The sequence below is a fragment of the Zootoca vivipara genome, chromosome Z1 (assembly GCF_965207765.1).
Source record: "Zootoca vivipara chromosome Z1, rZooViv2.hap1.1, whole genome shotgun sequence".
Taxonomy (NCBI): domain Eukaryota; kingdom Metazoa; phylum Chordata; class Lepidosauria; order Squamata; family Lacertidae; genus Zootoca; species Zootoca vivipara.
Genome location: NC_142583.1, coordinates 73,450,394 through 73,470,885, shown reverse-complemented (window position 1 = coordinate 73,470,885; position 20,492 = coordinate 73,450,394). Strand labels below are relative to the sequence as shown.

Below are 20,492 nucleotides of genomic sequence, written 5' to 3'. Positions count from 1 at the left end.
CTTTCCCAACATCAGGGTCTTTTCCAGGGAGTCTTCTCTTCTCATGAGGTGGCCAAAGTATTGGCGCCTCAGCTTCACGATCTGTCCTTCCAGTGAGCACTTGGGGCTGATTTCCTTCAGAATGGAGAGGTTTGATCTTCTTGCAGTCCATGGGACTCTCAAGAGTCTCCTCCAGCACCATAGTACTAACCTACCCTAACTCTGCTTAGCCTCCAAGATCGGACAGGTGCTTTTTTCAAATTAAAATCTTTTAACATATAACAACATGATATAGATTTTTAAAAAATGAAATATCCTTCCCTAACCTGGAAGATGGTGTTCAGGCAATACAGGTCCAATTAAAGCCAAAGGACTTCTAATGCCAGACTACGCTTTGCATCAAAGGACGCAACTAATAGTTTAAGTTTTATAAAGTGAGGGGGGTCCTCCGTTTTCAGCTTCATCGGTAATAGAGCTCTGCCATTCCATTGCAAAGGAGCCTTTGGGCTTCGAGCCTCGTGCCAATTTTATTTCATGCTTTAATTCCCCAGCCCCCAGCCCCCAGTGCTGTCTTCCTCTTGCAACAATTTGTCAAGGAACCACCCTCTGAGTTCTTCCAGGATCGCCTGACTCTAAGCTGCAAGGAGAGGAGAACTTAGCAGAGGTCTGAGCTGAAAGTGAAGGTCGTCTCCCGTGAAAAGATGGAAGGGAGCCAACTCTGGACACTAAGACATCTTTTGTCCAGTAATTGCCTGTTATTTGGACAAAAACTACCCTGCATTGAGCAGCTGCCGCCTTCCCTGCTGTTGCCATCAACACGGCATCATTTCTGCTTCTCCCAGGACAGCTGCTGTGGCTCAGTGATTTATTCCAAGCGGAAGCGACAGACCACAGGGCAGGGGGAGACAGAGAGGGAGGCCAGGAGCCCAGCCTGCACAAAACGCCGGCTTGGTAGCTTCGCCAGCACTATCTCCCCCCCCCCTGTTAAATTGAGTTTTTCTTGGAAGGCGGCTTCCCTCTGGGAAAGCAAAAGTCCCGGGATCTGCCCCAGGTCACGTATGACACACGCGCGGCAGTCTCGGGGATGTCTTGGGCCTTTTGCAAACAAACCCGTCGTCTTATAGGGGAGAGAAGCAGCAGCGAGGGGGGCAAAGAGAGAGAGCAGGAGAGGCTCAGACGGCTCCTTCTGGGGGGCTTAGGAAAAAAACCAGGAGCTGGAAAGATGCAGTCACACACACACACACACACACACACACACACCGCATATCGAGCAGTTTGTTCCTGGCGCATTTCCAGCTGTGCCGTTTGGACTTTCCCAGCGGCTCCCAGTTGGCCTTTGCCTAACCTACGGTTTCCGCCCCTTCATAAGCCAGCAGTCTAGGCAGCTTATTCATAGGATCATAGAATGGTAGGGTTGGATGGGACCCCCAAGGGCCATCCAATCCACCCCCCTGCAATGCAGGAATCTCAACTAAAGGATCCCTGGCAGGTGGCTATCCAAGCTCTGCTTCAAAACCTCCGAGAAAGGAGAGTCCAGCACCTCTATTGAGTCACAATCTCCTTTTGTGAAGATTGTAATTATTATTATTATTATTCCCTTCTGCTCATTTGTAGCCCTCTTCAAATATCTGAAACACAGAAGATGGAGAAAGCTGGTTTTTTGCTTCTCCGGAGGGGAGAACCCAAACCAACGGATTCAAAGGAAGAGAAAGGAGATTCCGACTCCACATTAGGAAGAATTTTCTGGCAGTTAAAAGCTGCTTGATGGTGGAAGAGAGTCCCTCAGGAGGTGGTCGACTCTCCTTCCTTGGAGGTTTCTAAGCAGAGGTTGGATGGCCAACTGTCATGGATGCTTGAGCTGAGATTCCTGCATTGCAGGGGGTTGGACTGGATGAGAAGAGAAGGTTAAGGGGTGATATGATAGCCATGTTCAAATATATTAAATGATGTCATATAGAGGAGGGAGAAAGGTTGTTCTCTGCTGCTCCAGAGAAGCGGACATGGAGCAATGGATTCAAACTACAAGAAAAACGATTCCACCTAAACATTAGGAAGAACTTCCTGACAGTAAGAGCTGTTCGGCAGTGGAATTTGCTACCAAGGAGTGTGGTGGAGTCTCCTCCTTTGGAGGTCTTTAAGCGGAGGCTTGACAGGCATATGTCAAGAATGCTTTGATGGTGTTTCCTGCTTGGCAGGGGGTTGGACTGGATGGCCCTTGTGGTCTCTTCCAACTCTACGATTCTATGATTGTATGATTCTATGACCCTCGGGGTTCCTTCCCACTTGACCATTCTTTGATTCCATGAGATTAGCTTGCATGGACCAAAGCCTGCTTCGCCTTCATTAAATCTTTCAGGCAATCCAAGACGCCTTTCGTTGCAAGAGACCAGCCACACACACCCCGTTCTCAATCTCTCTCTGCATGCTGGAATATGTGATATTCCTTAAACACGCAGCAGCCTACAGGGCACAAATGTACACCCAAGAACCAAGGACTCTTTGGGGGAGGGGGGGGGTCTTTTGTAAGGCACATTGCCTCTTCAAAGGGGAAACGACCGCAATCCTTGCAGGTCCTTATGAGGAAAGTCGAAAGCCAGGGCTTTTTTTTTCTTGCAAACCTGCCAGGAACGGGCCATAAATGCCCGGTTACCAGCCCTCCAAGTGTCCCTATTTTACAGGGATGCCCCTGATTTAGAGAAGCCGTCCCGGTTTCTGATTTGATCCCTCATTCCCTTAGGATGTCCCTATTTTCATGGGAGAAATGTTGGAAAGTATGGAGTTATCCGACCCCCCGAGTCATCTGAAGGCAGCCCTGTAGAGGGAAGTTTTTTTTAAAAAAAATGTTTAGTGTTTTGTTATGTTTTTCTATATGTTGGAAACAGACCACAGTGGCTGGGGCAACCCAGTCAGATGGGTGGGGTATAAAAAGTACAATTAACATTATGAAATGGGATGTCCCTATTTTCATGGGAGAAATGTTGGAGGGTAGGGAGTTGTCCTACCCCATTTGAAGGCAATCCTGTAGAGGGAAGTTTTTTAAAAAAATGTTTTATTATGTTTATATATATATTGGAAGCTGGCCAGAGTGGGGTATAAAGAGTAAAATTATCATGATGGAATGGGACGTCCCCGTTTTCCTGGGAGAAATGTTGGAGGGCATGAGTTAGGAACCCATCGTGAGGCCGTGAACTGAAGGCAGCTGCCTGCCCCCCCCCCAAAAAAATTTGAGGGTCTGCCCCGAAACACAATGAGGCCCATTCAGGTAGAGGCAGCCCACCGAGTGGAAATTTACGACCTGCCTCAAGTATCGCTTTTTCGACTCCGTGCCTTGGCTCGGCCGATGATCCCAGCCAGAAGGACGGCATTCTTCCGCGCCAGGGACCCCCTCCAACCCAAACAACCCGGCTCGTAACAACCCCACAGAAAGAGGCTCACGGCCCCACAGACCCCACCCTCCACCCCCGAGCCCCCCCACCCCGAGCCCTACCTGCAGTCCACGATGACCTCATCGATCAGCCGAGCAACAAGAGTGTCCAGGTCGCCCACGGAGCACTTGGCTTTGATGGCCAGCTGGACCAGCGCCAAGTTCTCTTCCTACATTGGGAAGAAAGAAAGAAAACCCCACATCGCTGGAGTCACACATGCACACAGACCACTAGGCGGGACTGCCAGCTTGTGGGTGCGCAAGCGGGGGGGGCTGGAAGTGCCTTTGAGCGACAGCGGCTGCTTCACCAGCAAAGGCCATTCCTGGACACGGAGAGGTTTGCCACAGCAGCTCATGCGCTGGTTGTTCTGGGTTGCTGCAATGCGCTCCATGGGGGGCTTCCCTGGCACACTGCTTGGCGATCGCAGATCCTCCAAGGGTCCCTGTTTCCCAGAGACATCCCTGATTTAGAGAAGCCGCCCCAGTTTCTGATTTGATCCCAGAATGTCCCACTTTTCCTTAGGATGGGAGAAATGTTGGAGGGCATGGAGATATCCGACCCCAGAGCTGTCTGAAGACAATCCTGTATAGGGAAGTTAATGTTTTATTATGTTTTTCTATTTGTCGGAAGCTGCCCGGAGTGGCTGGGGCAACCCAGTCAGATGTGTGTTGGGTATAAACAGTAAAGTTATCATTCTGGAATAGGACGTCCCTATTTTCATGGGAGAAATGTTGGAGGGTCTGCAATCTGCTACCAAGCGGTATTAGTAAAGGTAAAGGCCCCCCTGACCATCAGGTCCAGTCGTGTCCGACTCTGGGGTTGCGGCACTCATCTCGCTCTATAGGGCGAGGGAGCCGGCGTTTGTCCGCAGACAGCTTCCGGGTCATGTGGGCAGCATGACAAAGCTGCTTCTGGCGAACTAGAGCAGCGCACGGAAACGCCGTTTACCTTCCCGCCGGAGCGGTCCCTATTTATCTACTTGCACTTTGACATGCTTTCGAACTGCTAGGTTGGCAGGAGCTGGGACCGAGCAATGGGAGCTCACCCCGTTGCAGGGATTCGAACCGCCGACCTTCTGATCAGCAAGCCCTAGACTCTATGGTTTAACCCACAGCGCCACCTGGGTCCCTACCAAGCGGTAATACTATTAGTATTAAAAGCCCTTAACAAGTTGGGGCGGTTTCGCTATGGCATTGCCTTTCCCCACAAGCCTCCGCTTTGGATGGGGGACTTGGCACTAATACACATGCCCGTGCCATAGAACACAAGTCCCACATGTGTAAAAAACGTGATCGTTCACTGAGGCAGGAACTCCCCTGCCAATTGATCCCAAGCAGGCCCCTTCACTGCCCTCTTTTTGGCACCTGCTAAAAGCATTCATCCTTAGACAAGACAAGCCAGACGCTTAGAAAGTTTGCAGGAGTTTCAATCTGTTTTAGTCTGTTCTGTTGTGTTCTGTATTTACTATTATTATTATTATTATTATTATTATTATTATTATTATTATTATTAATTTTATACTCTGCCCATCTGGCTGGGTTTCCCCAGCAACTCTGGGCAACTTACAGCAGATCTAAAAGCATAATAAAAACATCAAGCATTAAAAACCTCCCGATACAGCGCTGCCTTCAGATCTCTAAAATAAAATAAAATAAACACAAAACAAAACAAAATATTAATGGTTGTGATCCTTTTATTGCCATACCTTTTTAGCAAACCACTTTGAGATTGTTTTTTCCCTACCATCCAGTAGTAGATACATTTTATGAAAAAGCATATAAGGGATGAAGCCTCTGTGTGCTTGTGGCAAGCTTGCAGCCCTCCTCTGAGCCAGTGCAGAGTGCTTTCTCAGGGCTAGACTACTTTGGGCTGCCCGGGGGGGGGGGGGTTGCCCATCGGACTGGTCTCCCGTGAAGGCGGAGAAAGGCAGTTTCCCCCAAATGGGGGCAGGGAGATGGTTTATGGGAGACGTTTACGGTGTCCCCCGCTCCCCGCCAACGGCACTCACCAGCCGGTCTGCGGCGCCACAGAGGCGATTCTGCACATCGGTCCTGTGGCTGATGTCTTCCCAGTAGGAGGAGAGGACCACGACCGGCTTCACGTTGCCCCACGGCAGGTAGTAATACTGACAGCCTGCAGGGATGGAAAACACCAAGAAGCCCCCAGCCAGTGAGACAAGGAGATGGAGACACAGATATATCTGACTTTCGGGCTGAGCATCCGCTGAGTCCAGCGCTCTGATAGAAAATCGCAGCAGGGTAGAGCTCGGAGGGACACCCATGGGTCATCTAGTCTGACCCACGGAAATGCAGGAATACATAACAACAGGCTGCCGGATCAGGCCAATTGCCCATCCAACATTTCTCCAATGAAAACAGGGATGTCCTGTTCCGTGATAATAATCTTACTATTGATACCGCGCCCATCTGACTCTGGGCAGCTTCCGACATATATTAAAATACAATAAAACATTAAACATTTCAAGAAAAACCCCTATCCAGGGTTGCCTTCAGATGTCTTCTGAAGGTTGTAGAGTTACTTATCTCCTTGGATCGGGGGTCACATAGCCCCATCCCCTCCAGCATTTCTCCAAGAAAAATAGGGACGTCCTAAGGAAAAGCAGGACATTCTGGGATCAGATCAGGAACCAGGGCGGCTTCTGTAAATCCTGGACTGTCCCTGGAAAATTTAGACCCTTGGAGGGTCTGCTAGTGCAGTTTCCTCTTCTTCCAGGGGCCAAGCAGATATCCTAATGGGAAACCAGCAGGCAGGATCCGAACACAAGAGCGACACTCTCCCCTCCTGCAGTTTCCAGAAACTGGGATTCGGAAGCACTGAGGCCTCCGACCACGGAGGGCAGAGCAGAGCCATCCCAGCAAGCAGCCATCGATAGCTGTCTTCTCCATGAATTTGCCCAGTCCTCTTTTAAAGCCGTCCAAGGTGGTGTCCACTTCCAGTGGGAGGGAGTTCCGCAGGTTAATCCCAGCTAAAGAATCCCTGGCACTGTTTGACAGCAGAGCGGCCTCCCTCAAAGGTGCTGGACTCTTCCTCCTTGGTGGAAAGGTTGGGTGGCCGCCTCTCCGGGCCCATTGAGCTGTGGTGCCTGCATTGCCACGGGTTGGACTGGATGACCCTCGGGGACCGTTCTATAAAGTGGAGACTGGACAGGCACTGAGCTTGCCCTGCGTCACCCACCCACCCCGGCAGCCTCCTTACCATCAAACACGGCTCGGCTGTACTGGGTGGTAGAAGCCAGAGGGAGGCAGGTGCTGTCAAACTTGTTGCCATAGTTGCCCACGCTGACCTCAAACTGGATGGCATCGTCCACATTCTGCAACATGGTGGCCGAATAGAAGGCGGCAAAGAGACAGTATTTCCTCCGGCGAAGGTACTTCTGCCATGCGGGAAAGAGGAAGGAGACAGACACCATGGATCAAGCCCACCAGCCTCTCAGAAGACCCAGAAGTCGGTGTGTGGCAGTGCAGTGCAGTGGTTAGAGTGCCGGGCATGGAACCCAGAAGACGGGGATTCAAATTCCCACTCAGGGGGCCGGCCGCTGCCTTCCTTTCAGCCTAATCCTACCTCGCAGGGTTGTTGTTGCGAGGATATCATGGGGGGGGAGCACGGACGCCAGCATGTGCTTTCCTTGGGGGAAATGCTAATACAATAATAATAATAATAATAATCCATGAGATGATCTGTAACCAGCTGGTCTTTAAGCCCCCACCTCCGCCAGGGCCAGCTCATCCTGAAAGCCGGAAGAGAGTTGCTGCGGCGACAAAAGCACTTTTGCATTTTATTATTATTAGAAATGTAGAGCTGGAAGTTCTCCCAAAGGATCATATGATTACTATTAATTAATCATTAAATCAAACTTAAGAGTCACTTTTCTTCTTTTGTAAAAGCAACTCTCTATTCCTCCAAATCTCATGCCATGATCAACCTGCTGGTCTTTAAGGTGCCACGAGACTTTTCATAGCCGGCAGTTGGCCGGCAGAAGTGCAAATTGTCAAAATGTCTGGGAAAATGCACCCCCAGTTTGGGATGATTCCCCTTAAAAATAGCTCCAAAAACCTCATTTTTTCCCGAGAATTTCCCCCCGAGATTTTCAACAACTTTGAGCAAAAAACATTGGTCTATCCCTTATGTTGGGATTCTGCTCCAAGCGCCTGGCCCACTGGCCTCAAGAGGGACCTCTGGGTGATTCTTTCATCCTTCGAGATCCAGGAAGAACTTCTGGGTTTTTTTCCTGATGACCGGAAGAATATATTTTAAAAGACACACACACACAGCAGGAGTTTGCAAGGTGGATGGCAGAGAATGGCAGCTCTGGGAGGTCTCTGGGAGGACCAGGCCTTGTGTCTGAAAGGGAAGGGGGTGTCCTGGGGGGGGGGCTTACCTCCACCAGCAGGATGTCATCGGGAGGAATGTCCCCGACCTTCTGCTCCACGTGGTCCACCAACTTGGTCTCCAGCTCCACCAGCAACCGGCCGCGATAAGCCACCCCTTCTCCCTGGGCGGGTGGAGGAGAAGAGCTCAGCAGGGCCGTCTCAAGCACGCCGGGCGCCCTTGCACCATGGTGCAGAGATCGCTCCGGCGCCCCCGTCCCGCTCCGTTTCTTGCCGCGGCTGGTGGGCGGGCGCAGGGCGCAGCATGGTTTCCACACGGCGCCCCATACCCCTAGAGCCGGCCCTGGAGCTCAGGGCAAGCCCTCCAACATTTTTCCCATGGAAAGAGGGACATCCCATTGCATCATGATAATTTCCCCATTCATAACCCCCACCCATCTCATTGGGTTGCCCCAGCCACTATGGGCATCTTCCAACATATAGAAAAAACATAATAAAACTTTAACTTCCCTATACATAGGGACGCGGGTGGCACTGTGGGTTAAACCACTGAGCCTAGGGCTTGCCGATCAGAAGGTCGGCGGCTCGAATCCCCGCAATGGAGTGAGCTCCCATTGTTCAGTCCCAGCTCCTGCCCACCTAGCAGTTCGAAAGCACAAAGTGCAAGTAGATAAATAGGTACCACTCTGGCGGGAAGGTAAACGGCGTTTCTGTGCACTGCTCTGGTTCGCCAGAAGCGGCTTAGTCGTGCTGGCCACATGACCTGGAAGCTGTACACCGGCTCCCACGGCCAATAAAGCAAGATGAGCGCCGCAACCCCAGAGTCGGTCACGACTGGACCTAACGGTCAGGGGTCCCTTTACCTTTAACTTCCCTAAACAAGGCTGCCTTCAGACGGCTCAGGGGTCGGATAACTCCATCCCCTCCAACATTTCTCCCCTGAAAATAGGGGCTTCCAGAAAGTGGCCGTCAGACTCGTGGAAGCTTCCAGCTAGAAGGGGCCCTGAGGGTCATCCAGTCCAACCCCCTGCAAGGCAGGACTATGCGTCTGCCCCATGCAGGGATCGAACCTGCAACCTTGGCCTGACCAGCACTGTAAAGCATTGCTGCCTCCAGCTGTGGAGGCTGAGCAGAGCCATGGTGGGTTGTCCAGATTCTCCTGGACATTGCCAGAAAATCCAGGGTGACTTCCGAGTTTGCCCTGGGTCTTTGTCAACCTAACCTAAAATGCTCAACAACTTGGGTTATTTCTCAACAACTTTGGTGTCTTTCGGGGGGTGGGGGAGCTCAAAAACTTTGGGAATTTTCTCAAGCGTTTGTTTGTGTCCGGATTTTCACTTCTGGGAATATGGAAACCTGAGGCTAGCTATTCTATTCTGCATCAATTATCCCCGCTAGTGAGTTATATGTAGTGCATTTATTGCATTTATTGATTTGGGTTTGGTTTTTTTCCTCTCAGGCTTCCCTGAATGCAATACCCACATTCAAAGATTCCTGCGCTTAAAATCCTGCCGTTTTCTGGGTTTCCTCTCCTGACTTTGATCAGGAAGAGATGCTCTGGCAGTGATGTGGACGGGGAAGAGAACGTCCCTCTTTCCACGCAATGAAATGTCAGAGGCTACGCCCGCGGCGTTTATCTCCATTTATGGTGTCCGGTCGCACCCCAGATGCTTCTCCCGACTTTCCTCACCTTTCCCAGGTTGAGCTCCTCGTAGGGGTCCGGAAATCCCGTGAACTCCCTGGGGCTGCCATACAGGTTGACGTAACAGGGTCCAAAAGTGGGCAAGAAACCCAGCGCATCGTCGACTGCAGGGAGACCGAGAGGGTGAGACGGGAGGCAGGAGCAGAGCTGGCTTGACAAATGTGGACTTTTCTGGCCTGGCTGGTGAGCTGGAAGGGGGCCAAAGCAAGCAGAGCACCAGCACCCACCCAAAAGACACAGACAGGGGGTGGTCCGCTAGGGTGAAGGGGGCCAGGGACACAGAATTTCCATAAAACTCATTTCTTAGTCTGTTTGCTTGCTTGCTTGACTTGCTTCAGTAAATTTGCATGCCATTTGATTGTAAAGTGGTTTGCGGGGGGGACGGGACACACACAATAAAACAGTCGCATTTTCACTAAGGACTCGGCTACCTCAGTCCAAAAACAGCATTTTGAATGCATTATAAACATGCAACACCAGATGGCGCCAGAGAGCAGGAAAATTTTACACACGTTTTTGCATAGGGTTTTTTTTCTTTCGTTACAACAATCTAATTTATGACTTATTTATAGCGTTTTTTTCCTATGTGAAGATCCACCCTAAGATAAATTAAGAAAAATAAATTCATTCCGTAAGTTAAAACTTTTCAGGTTTTGTTGTGTTGATTGCTTTTTTTAACAATCAAGTGGCTTATAAATTTTACAAAATAGATCAATGAATATAAAACAGAACAAAGCAGCCATTAGAGTTGGAGCCGGGACAGTAAAATGCCAGACGTACCTGCTAACACTACTAACAGCAGCAAAACAGAGCACTGCACACACTTTTTAAAAAGAAAAACAAGAAGTCTGGATTTTGAGCATGCCTCAAACATGAGTATTAGTGTCGAGTGCAAAAGGGAAGCCAATTTTGTACGTGCAAAGGAACATACTGTTGGTAGCTTTGAAAGGCTTCACAGGGACAGGAAACTCCTCTGGGGTGCGAAGAAACAGGAGAGAAACCAGAATGTTAGGATCTCCAGATCTCGGGGACAGAATCCGCACCCAGGATTCAGGAAAGGGGAGGTGGTAAGACCAGAACTCGTGAACCAAAGTGGGGCAAAGGAGGAGAGGAGTTAAAAAGAAGCCAGAGATGGGTTCTGGGGGCTCCTAAACCCCACGTCTCCAAGGGTGGGCACAGAAGGGACCCAAAGAGTCATCTAGCCCAACCTAATGCAGCTAACGTGGCGCTTTGAAGCCCCAATGCTTCCAAGCACTGCACACTGGTCTAGGCAAGCACCAACCAACAGCTGATCAATAATAATAATCATCATCACCATTTAATCATTTCTACCCCACCCACCTGGCTGGGTTGACCCAGGAATCAGCTACTTTCGGAAAGAAACCACGATTTGAATGCGCTATAAACATGCAACACCAGAGGGCACCAGAGAGCAGGAAATTTTTATTATCATTTTTCCATAGGGTTTTTTTCTTTTGTTATAAGGATCTAATTTCTGACTTAAAGTGTACGTGTGTTTTCTGTGTGTGTGTAGATCCAGCCCCAGCCACTCCGAGCCACTGCCAATACATATAAAAACACAATAAAACACCAAATATTGATGTTGAGGATTGATTGTTGAGGATTGCAAAGAGCCACAGATCTGCTGAGGGGCTGTGCCTACAAACCGGCCACATCTTTGGTCCATCTTTTGCATGCATCTTTTGTGATATTTTTACTGAATTGATGATAGTGAAAATGACTAGGTGTTGTATATATATGGAAAATGAATAATAAAGCTTAAATAAAGAAGAAGAAGAAAAATGGGTTTTAAAGAGTGGGTTTTCGCAGGGAAATCTCCAAAGCAAAAAACAAAAAAGAGCGCTCAGACACAGACTGTGCCTGGAAAAAAAGCAGGGCAAAAGGTAAGTGCGGAGAAGCCCTGGAACATGCAAGACAGGATTGTTCCAAATGCACAGTAAATGCAACTGGCACAAGTGGAAACTCTGCGCCAACCTCCTGCAAGCAAGAAACCAGTGTGGGGTGAGAGCAGGTGCAATGGGGAGGCTGGTGAAAGCAGAATACAACCTCCATGGTTGGTCTGATCCTCAGCCTGGGTGGGCTAAAGAAGTCCCACCCTCTTCCCTCTTTGGAAGGGATGCTTCCTGATTGCCAGGAGAGCTTGCAGTTCAGACTCCAGTTCAGACCCGGGAGCTGAAAGGCACCCTCTTCCCAGCTCCTTAGCCTCCCCCCCCCAAAAAAAACTCCCAGGAGCAAGTCGGATGATATGGAGAGCGGTCGGAATACCTTCCAGTTCCCCTCCAGGAGCTGAGATCTTGGACATGCAAAGATGGATCGTGCCAATGATGTCGTTGTGAGTGACCCGGTCCCTGGAACAAGAATGGTTGTTTTAATTTCCGTGTCTTAGATTTGGGCTTTGTAGACAGTTTTCGTTTCCTTCTGCTCAAACCCAGAGCTTCCTCCTTGCTGAGGCACCTTCTGCAAGAAGATGTCCTGTAACATTGCAGGGGGTTGGACTAGATGACCCATGGGGTTCCTTCTACAAAAACACAGAGCTTCCTCCTCGCTGGGGCACATTCTAAAAGAAGATCCCTCATACCTTTGCAGGGGGTTGGATTAGATCAGTGTTTCTCAACCAGTGTGCCTCCAGATGTTTTGGGACTACAACTCCCATCATTCCTGACCACTGGTCTTGCTAGCTAGGGATGATGGGAGTTGTAGTCCCAAAACATCTGGAGGCACACTGGTTGAGAAACACTGGATTAGATTACCCATGTGGAATGTAATCCACTGGGAGCAGTCAAGTCCAACATTCCTTGTTTTCCTAGAATGGACATGCAAAAGGATGTTAGTCCAGCCAGTCGAAACTTCCTGTTCCTGTTCCTGGGCTGGAGCATCCTTCCTTGCATGTGACTAGAGGTGGGCGTGGCCTTACCTGCCCAGGTAACAAAAGGACGAGTCACGCAGCACCTTTCCCTCTTTTTGACTTCCTTCTTTTGGCTAGGACTCTGCTAGCTCTCAGCTAGCAGAAGCACTGGGATTATTCCCCCATATGGGGTAGATCCACATGTACATAGTTGTAACTAAGTCTGCCTCCAGGAATCCAACTGTGAACTGATGTGAGTAAACTTCTTTTATTGACTTTAAATAAGATTGTTGCGTCTTTATTCTTTTAAGAGGGATTAAAGGGATCTTACCAGGAATGCACAATTCAGTCTTAGACAGTGACTGTCTTACACAAGCCTGCAACCAGCCATCTGCTGTGCATGTAAGAAAAGGGACTATAACTCTGCTACATAAAGAAATTTGCTAGCGCAAGTTAGGAAGGATATTAATAAACAATATATCCTCTCCTGCCACCCTGAACATTCCCACAACCCATGGGGTTCCTTCTGCTAAAACCTAGAGCTTCCTCCTGGTTGGGGCTCCTTCTGCAAGAAGATCCCTCATACCTTTACAGGGGGTTGGACTAGATGACCCCTGGGGGTTCCTTCTATACAATCCTATGATTCTATGACACACAGAGGGAGAGAATCTTGTCCTGCTGCTTTTCCTGGGGGAAACTCCTCTTTAGCACTCAATCTGAGTAAAAACGGTAATTCAGATATCCTCCGGATTGCCATTTGCTCCTATGTAGCACTGAAAAGTGTTCCTTCCCCAGGACAGGAGCAATGGAAGAAGCCGCCTGCCTCGTCCCTTAGAGGAGCCCAGAGGCAGAGGGAGAGCCAAGGAAGGTCCAAATCCTGCTTCACTCACCAGTCCATCACCCGGATCCTCATCCTCTCACACATGGATGGAAACTACAGAGGTAAACACAAGAGGAGACGGGAGGTCAAGGAGAGCAGCTCAGCCCTTCGGAGGGACGCAGGATCATGTCCAGAGCGCAGGCCCCTCTGGCTGCTCACTCACCATGGCCGGCAGAGTGATGCTCTGGTTCCACTGGGGGTTGGCGTTCCTTTCCACTATCTTGCTGCACAGCTGCCCGAGGGAAACAAGAGTTGCGGGGTCAGGGAGAAGGCGGCTTCCCTGCACATCATCCCAAAACAACGCCAGATAGGGATCCTCACCCCCCACCCCACCCCGGGTTGAATGTGGGGAGGGGGGCTCAGAGAGGGGAAGAAGAAGAAGAGTTTGGATTTGATATCCCGCTTTATCACTCCCCGAAGGAGTCTCAAAGCGGCTAACATTCTCCTTTCCCCTCCTCTCCCACAACAAACACTCTGTGAGGTGGGTGGGGCTGAGAGACTTCAGAGAAGTGTGACTAGCCCAAGGTCACCCAGCAAGGAGGCCACATGCAAACCCCCTTTTATTTTATTTTATTATTTTTAAGTATTTATTATTTATTTGTTTTTAAATGCATATTACATATTTATTTGCATATTTAAATGCATATTACATGTTTGTTTATTATTTATTCATTTTAAAATGCATATTACATGTTTATTTGCATATTTGAATACATATTACATGTATTTATTATTTATTTATTTTAAAATGCATATTACATGTTTGTTTATTTGCATATTTAAATGCATATTACATGTTTATTTATTGTTTATTTATTTTAAAATGCATATTACATGTTTATTTGCATATTTAAATGCATATTACATGTTTATTTATTGTTTATTTATTTTAAAATGCATATTACATGTTAGTTACCGTACAATTCCAGCACCGTACATAACATACATTATATTATTATATATACGGATTCCCCACATCTAACCCTATACCCAGCTCACCATTTACCCAAATACCCATGTGACTTCCTTCAGCCACATGCACGATATCCTTAAAACTCTAACATCCTGTTCCTAATTCTTCATCACGTTGAGCAATCCTCTTTCTTAAAAATCATTGCATCTTAGCTTAATGAACTCAATCGGTACTTATCCAGAGATTTCTACTGAAGTAATTTTGTGCAATATATTCTTCGACACACTTCCATTCCTTTCTTAATTTTTGTTTTAATTGCATTCCAATTGACGCTGTCATCTTGGCTAGTTCAATATATTCGCAGAATTTCATTTGCCACTCTGACATTGTCTTCTCGCTCTTCCAGTTTTTCGCCAACAGCACTCTAGCTGCTGCTGTTGTGTATAAAAAGACTCTAACCTTGTCTTTGGGACTATCGTCTGAGACTAGACCAAAAAGAAATGTTTCAGGTCTTTTTTGGAAGGTTATTTTTTTAAATAAAAAAATCAATTCCTCATAAATACTATTCCAAAAAGTCTTTACCTTTACACAATTCCACCAAAGATTATATACAGTGGTGAGCCTTCAGCCTTTTTGCATCTCCAACATAGATTTGAGGGTAATTTATAAATTTTAGCCAGTGATGTTTTCTTTAATGGCAGTGCACGCAGTAAAGTTTGTATCATTTTTCCATAACCTTTCCAATCTCTCAAACCAAATAGCATAACCCAAATCTTTCCCCCCATTTTATCATAAATTCCTTGGTTTGCTAATCTTTTAATTCCCACTCAAGAAGCAGGTTATACATTTCTGAGAGATTTTTCTTTGGGTTTTGTGGAATTTCTCATTGGAATTTAGATTCTTCCTTCAAAAAAACCAGTTGTCTTGTCATGAACAAATTTATCATTTAATTGGTCGTGCAAACCCCCTTTTATATTCCGTATTTTTCCACGTAAGACAATGTTTTTTGCTAAGAAAAAATTAGTCAAAAATTGGGGGATTGTCTTATAGATGGGGATGTCTTATACATGGGAAAATACGGTACTCCTCTGAACACATGCATGGAAGGAGCCGACTCAAGCCTGCTTGTGAAGGCTGCTTTTGACCCATTTCTGTGCTATGGGGAAGGTCTGGGTGCGAGAAGGGGCGACGATGCCATGCAATTATGTGCTCTGCTCGGCTTCTCAGACCCACTTTAAGGGCACAGCAGAGGCCAGACAGCTGACGGATCCATTGTAATGCCCAGGTTCACACCCAGTACCCAACCTTTGGCTTTCAGAGACCCAGAGGGGGTCTTTCGTGTGCCCAACGCAGGGAGCAGGGCCTGCTCACCGTTTTCCCGGCAAAGGTCACTTCCACAAAAGGATCCACCAAGTTCTTCTTGCTGCTGTCAAAGCCAAAGATCTGCTTGACACTGTCGAGGACGGCATCATCCACTGGAAAGACAGAGAAATCGGGGAAGGAGCAGTGGGAAGAAGGCAGTGCAGTCAGTTTAACCCAGTCAGATGGGCAGGGTATAATAAATTATCATTATTACAATTATTTTTATATGCCTGTTGTCTTTGTCCATGGAGTTTTGGTGACAGCAGTCACGAAATTAAAAGACGCTTGCTTCTTGGGAGAAAAGCAATGACAAACCTAGACAGCATCTTAAAAAGCAGAGACATCACCTTGCCGACAAAGGTCCATATAGTTAAAGCTATGGTTTTCCCAGTAGTGATGTATGGAAGTGAGAGCCGGACCATAAAGAAGGCTGATCGCCAAAGAATGGATGCTTTTGAATTATGGTGCTGGAGGCAGGGGCGTAGCCAGGATCAAAACTAGGGGGGGGGGCAAGCCATGGTCGTTCAGAGGCGGGGCCAAGGCATGGAAGGGGAGGGGCCATAAAGTGGGCGGGGCTAAAGGGCCAGCAGGCCTGATGACATCGTGGCGGTGGCAGCAGCGGCCACCTTGTGCTTCTGGGGCTGGTAGCATTGGCGGCTACCCTGCTTGGCTGGAGAGGACGGGAGGGTCGGGCAGGCGAGAGGGGGTGGCAGGGCGGGCGAGGGCGAGTCAAGACACGGCCGCAGCCACGACGGCTCCGAGGCGTTGCTGCATATCAGCATAATATTTCAACCATGGTTCAAGCCCCACCTTAGGAAAAAAATCCTGCATTGCAGGGGGTTGGACTAGATGACCCTTGTGGTCCCTTCCGACTACAATTCTACGATTCTATTGATATATTACCATACCATATGCATCGTTCTGCTTTCTTGAATTGTCCTACTCCTAGGCATAGCAGCCAACTCCCAGAGGCCTAGGTGCCTCTCCCCCCCCCCCAATTACTGGTAAATACCGTATTTGAAAGAGTCATCCCCCCATGTTGATGGGCTTTCTATGTGGAGCTTATCTGCCCCCCCCCCCGTATTTTATTAAGGATGGAAGAGGGAGGGAGGGAAGGAAGGAAGAAATAGAGAGAGGGATAACTCATATTTGTGGGTGCCTCTGGGTGACGCTGTGATGCTGGAACTCTGCATGTACAGGAGCCTTGTAAGCAGCTTTCTCTCTGCTTGATTTACAGCAGGCACGTCCAACAGGTAGATTGTGATCTACCAGTAGATCACTGGATGTCTGTGGTAGATCACTGGTAGGTCACTGGCACCCCTAAAAAAAGCTCACCCAAAATTTTCCTCCTCCCTCAAAAAAGTTGAACTATGACCTGAAGCCCTAAACAAAAATGGGCCTCCCTCCCTCCCTCCTAAAAGAAGCTCAACAAGTTTGACCTGAACCCCCCAAAAGGGGGTAGATCACCCCCAGTTTTAAACTCTGAGTAGATCAGAGTCTCTTGGGAGGTGGCCACCCCTGATTTACAGTATACAGATGCAGGAGGAGGGGCAGACTGGAACACCAATGCTTTTTATAAACATCACTGTGTCTGTCAAAGCTACAGCCACCCCCTTTCTTATTCACTTCCTTTTAGCCTTGCAGAGCCACCTTAGTCAAATTGAATCCTCTGAGTCTGCACCCTCATTAAATCGCCAATAGAACTCTTAATGCTCCTGAATGCTCATTAACAACTCCCACTTAAGAACAATAGGGTGAAATGGTCAGCTATCGAATCTTGCCTGGGGATATATGCTCCATTGTCTTAACTGCTTAACTACTGGTAGCCACTTTGCTTTATTTATTTGATGTGTTTTTGTTACTGCTGTGTCCCCCCCCCCCAGCAAGCGGAGACTTAGCTGATCTTGCTAAAGCAAAGCCCTTTCCACTTCAGTTTTTGGAGGGGAAAAGTGCTGGTTATGGTCTGTAAAATACATTAAATTTTTTGCTTCTAGGGGGGGGCAGCTGCCCCCTCCTGCCCCCCCCCCTGCCTACGCCCATGGCTGGAGGAGACTCTTGAGAGTCCCATGGACTGCAAGAAGATCAAACCTATCCATTCTGAAGGAAATCAGCCCTGAGCGCTCACTGGAAGGACAGATCGTGAAGCTGAGGCTCCAAGACTTTGGCCACCTCATGAGAAGAGAAGAATCCTTGGAAAAGACCCTAATGTTGGGAAAGATGGAGGGCACAAGGAGAAGGGGACGACAGAGGACGGGATGGTTGGACAGTGTTCTCGAAGCTACGAACATGAGTTTGACCAAACTGCGGGAGGCAGTGCAAGACAGGAGTGCCTGGCGTGCTATGGTCCATGGGGGTCACGAAGAGTCGGACACGACTAAACGACTAAACAACAACAACAACATTACAATTATTATTATTACGATTATTATTCTCAGTGCTTGAGCACATCTCATTTTTCGGCAAGCAGCCAACCTCCTGTCTCAAAAGGTCATTGCCTGCTATTTTTAAGCAACCAGGGCAGACCTACACACACGTTTTATTAGCGCTAAAAAAAAGAGTTCAGGAATGGTCTCGATGACCAGAGAGCCATGTGATGTTCTCTTTTAAACAATAATAATGCCTTTTTAATGTGTGACATCAGGGGGGGGCGCTGCAGAGCGACCCCCCTTCCAGAAACGAGGGAGGCTTTGTGAAAAGGAAGCAAAAGAGAAAAAGCAACGGGGTCTCTTTCTGGCTTGACATTTGGGGACGATGTTTTTAAGAGCATTCTAATAGCATTTTAAAAGTGAGTGGAGAGCCAGCCCAGGAGCCCTTGATAATTCTATTCTATTCTATTCATTCATTCATTGAATTTATATACCACTCTATACCCACAGGTCTCAAGGTGGTTCACAGAATAAAATCAGAATGCAAAACCACAAAATATATAATCAAAATAAAAGCAACAACCTGCAGCTTCCCTTGGTACCACTGTGGCTGGATCTCCCCTTTGCTCCTCCCCCCCCCCAGCGCTCTTTCTCCATCTGCGTCCCCAGGCCCAGCCCCCCAGCCCCACTCACTCTGGGGCAGGTCCTCCGCTCGGTACACTTTGAGGGAGAAATGGGCCCCTCTCAGAGAGACCCCTGTCGCCCTGAGGACGTTTCCTTCGATGTCCTCCTTCTCTTCGGCCGTTTCCTTCCTCTCCACCTGTGTAACAAGCGGTGGGGGGGGGGGAGTGGATTAAAAAAAAAGAGAAGGAGGAATTCCCTCTTGGAGCCTGCAAGCCCTTTCCAGCAAAGGGAACTGCAGCTGTTGAACTTTAGGTTCTGGTGCACCTGGATTCCAAGCAGCATTATGAGAATTCCAGGACTCAGCTCTACCGAGGCAAATAAAACGTTTCAAGTGTGTTTTAAGTGCATTGCCCAAATGTGACACCAGATGGCGATAGTGAGCTCAGGGCAAATCCAATCTGTTTTTCAAAACATTAAAGTGTTTTTTATATGTGTTGAGATTCCACCCTGGTCTAATTTAGTTGGGACTAATGGTTATTTATCTGTTGCCTTTTCCCCAGGCTGGGGCCCAAGGTGGCTTTCAACACGTTTAAACGATGCAGGTACGTGAAATACAGTTGTACTTCTACTTACGAATGTTTCTACTTACGAATGGAGCTCCGTCCGCAATCTTGGATGCGTTTTAGATAGGATTTTTTCTACTTACAAATTTTTAGATAGGGTTGCTTCTACTTACGAATTTTTTCTCCCAATGCATTCCTATGGGATTCGACTTACAAATTTTTTCGACTTACAAATGTGTGTTCGGAACGCATTAAATTCGTAAGTAGAAGTACCACTGTATAAAGAACTAAAATCGCATGCAGGATGGCCATTAAAAGGCCATTAAACTGGAATAATCATTAAAACAATGTTTTCTTTGGAATGCAGATGATAAAAAGGACAGTGTGTGGATTCTGGGCTGAACATTGATTCTTGATACAACAGAGTGTGGTCAAAAGCATTGACTGAGAAACTAACATGCCAGGTGATGGCAGCAATATACTATATATTCCTTTTATAATATATGGCAAAGGTTTATTGAATACATAGATGTTCAGGCTGCGGCAGGATTCCACCCAGCACTCCTGGGAAAATGTGGCAGGATCTCTTAGAGGAATCAAATGAAACTTTAACACACGGCATGATAAAAGTCTGCAATTTCATCAGCCGGTACAAGTTATTTGTTGTTTACTGTTGTAATAATTGTTTTCTCAACATTTACCTTCTGTACCATGAAAATAAATAAAAACTCCATTTAAAAGAAAAGAAAAGGCATGGAACCTGCAATGATGGAGTTTCTCCCCAAAGGGTTTGGGGGCCCAGCATGTAAGGTTCCCCCCAATAAATCTCCACCCCTTCTGGAGATGAGAAGGCATCACAGCCAAACCTCCTTCTTGTGCCAGTTTTCTTAAATTGAAAGAAATACTCACAGGCGCTTCGTCGCCAGGGCCCAGGACGTACAAGCTGACCTTCAGGTAGCCTTTAGCCCCTGCCGAAAAATCCTCCGGATCGGAAAGGAGGAGCCACTTTCGGAGGAAGGCGTGTCCTGCAGCGGGAAGAGAAGTGTGAATATCGAATTGGCACCCAGGAGATGCTGCTGCTGATTTGATTCTGGGCCAAGTTCAGCAAATTCATATATAAAGCCCTTAAGAACTTGGGAACAATTGAGCTATGGGGACACTGCTCCACGCTTCCCCCTTCCCAAACTTTCTTCTCCTTCCACCCCTAGTTTAATAAAGAAAATCACTGAGTTCTCTGAATAAAATAGATTAGACATCTCGGAAACAGCAGAGCACATTCCCTCCCCGCTAAACTCATTCATCTATGCTAAACAAACCAATTCCTTGCTAAAACAAAGTCGAGGGGCACTCGAGAAGCAAATTCCACTCACTGGGTTCGGCATAAATTGTCCCAACATCCACCTGCAAAGCACAAGCACAGAGAATCATAGCGTTGGGGAGTCGGGAGGGACAATCAAGGGTCA

At 47.8% G+C, this 20,492-nt stretch overlaps 1 protein-coding gene across 14 annotated transcripts in view; it reads right to left on the bottom strand.

The window, feature by feature from the left end:
• Nucleotides 1-20,492, bottom strand: part of DYSF (dysferlin) — a 181,420-nt gene that overhangs the window by 115,300 nt on the left and 45,628 nt on the right. For 7 of the 14 annotated variants that reach the window (XM_060278297.2, XM_060278292.2, XM_060278298.2 and 4 more), the window contains exons 10-22: nt 20,400-20,430; nt 19,939-20,054; nt 18,536-18,662; nt 15,486-15,589; nt 13,365-13,433; nt 13,212-13,255; nt 11,742-11,824; nt 10,387-10,428; nt 9,444-9,559; nt 7,804-7,917; nt 6,621-6,798; nt 5,413-5,537; nt 3,467-3,573 (exon numbers count right to left, since the gene is read on the bottom strand). In XM_060278297.2, coding sequence (XP_060134280.2) covers nt 3,467-3,573; nt 5,413-5,537; nt 6,621-6,798; nt 7,804-7,917; nt 9,444-9,559; nt 10,387-10,428; nt 11,742-11,824; nt 13,212-13,255; nt 13,365-13,433; nt 15,486-15,589; nt 18,536-18,662; nt 19,939-20,054; nt 20,400-20,430 — 1,256 coding nt within the window. The remainder of the gene's footprint in view (nt 1-3,466; nt 3,574-5,412; nt 5,538-6,620; nt 6,799-7,803; nt 7,918-9,443; nt 9,560-10,386; nt 10,429-11,741; nt 11,825-13,211; nt 13,256-13,364; nt 13,434-15,485; nt 15,590-18,535; nt 18,663-19,938; nt 20,055-20,399; nt 20,431-20,492) is intronic. The other 7 variants (XM_088660756.1, XM_060278295.2, XM_060278300.2 and 4 more) reach the window with 1 other exon arrangement.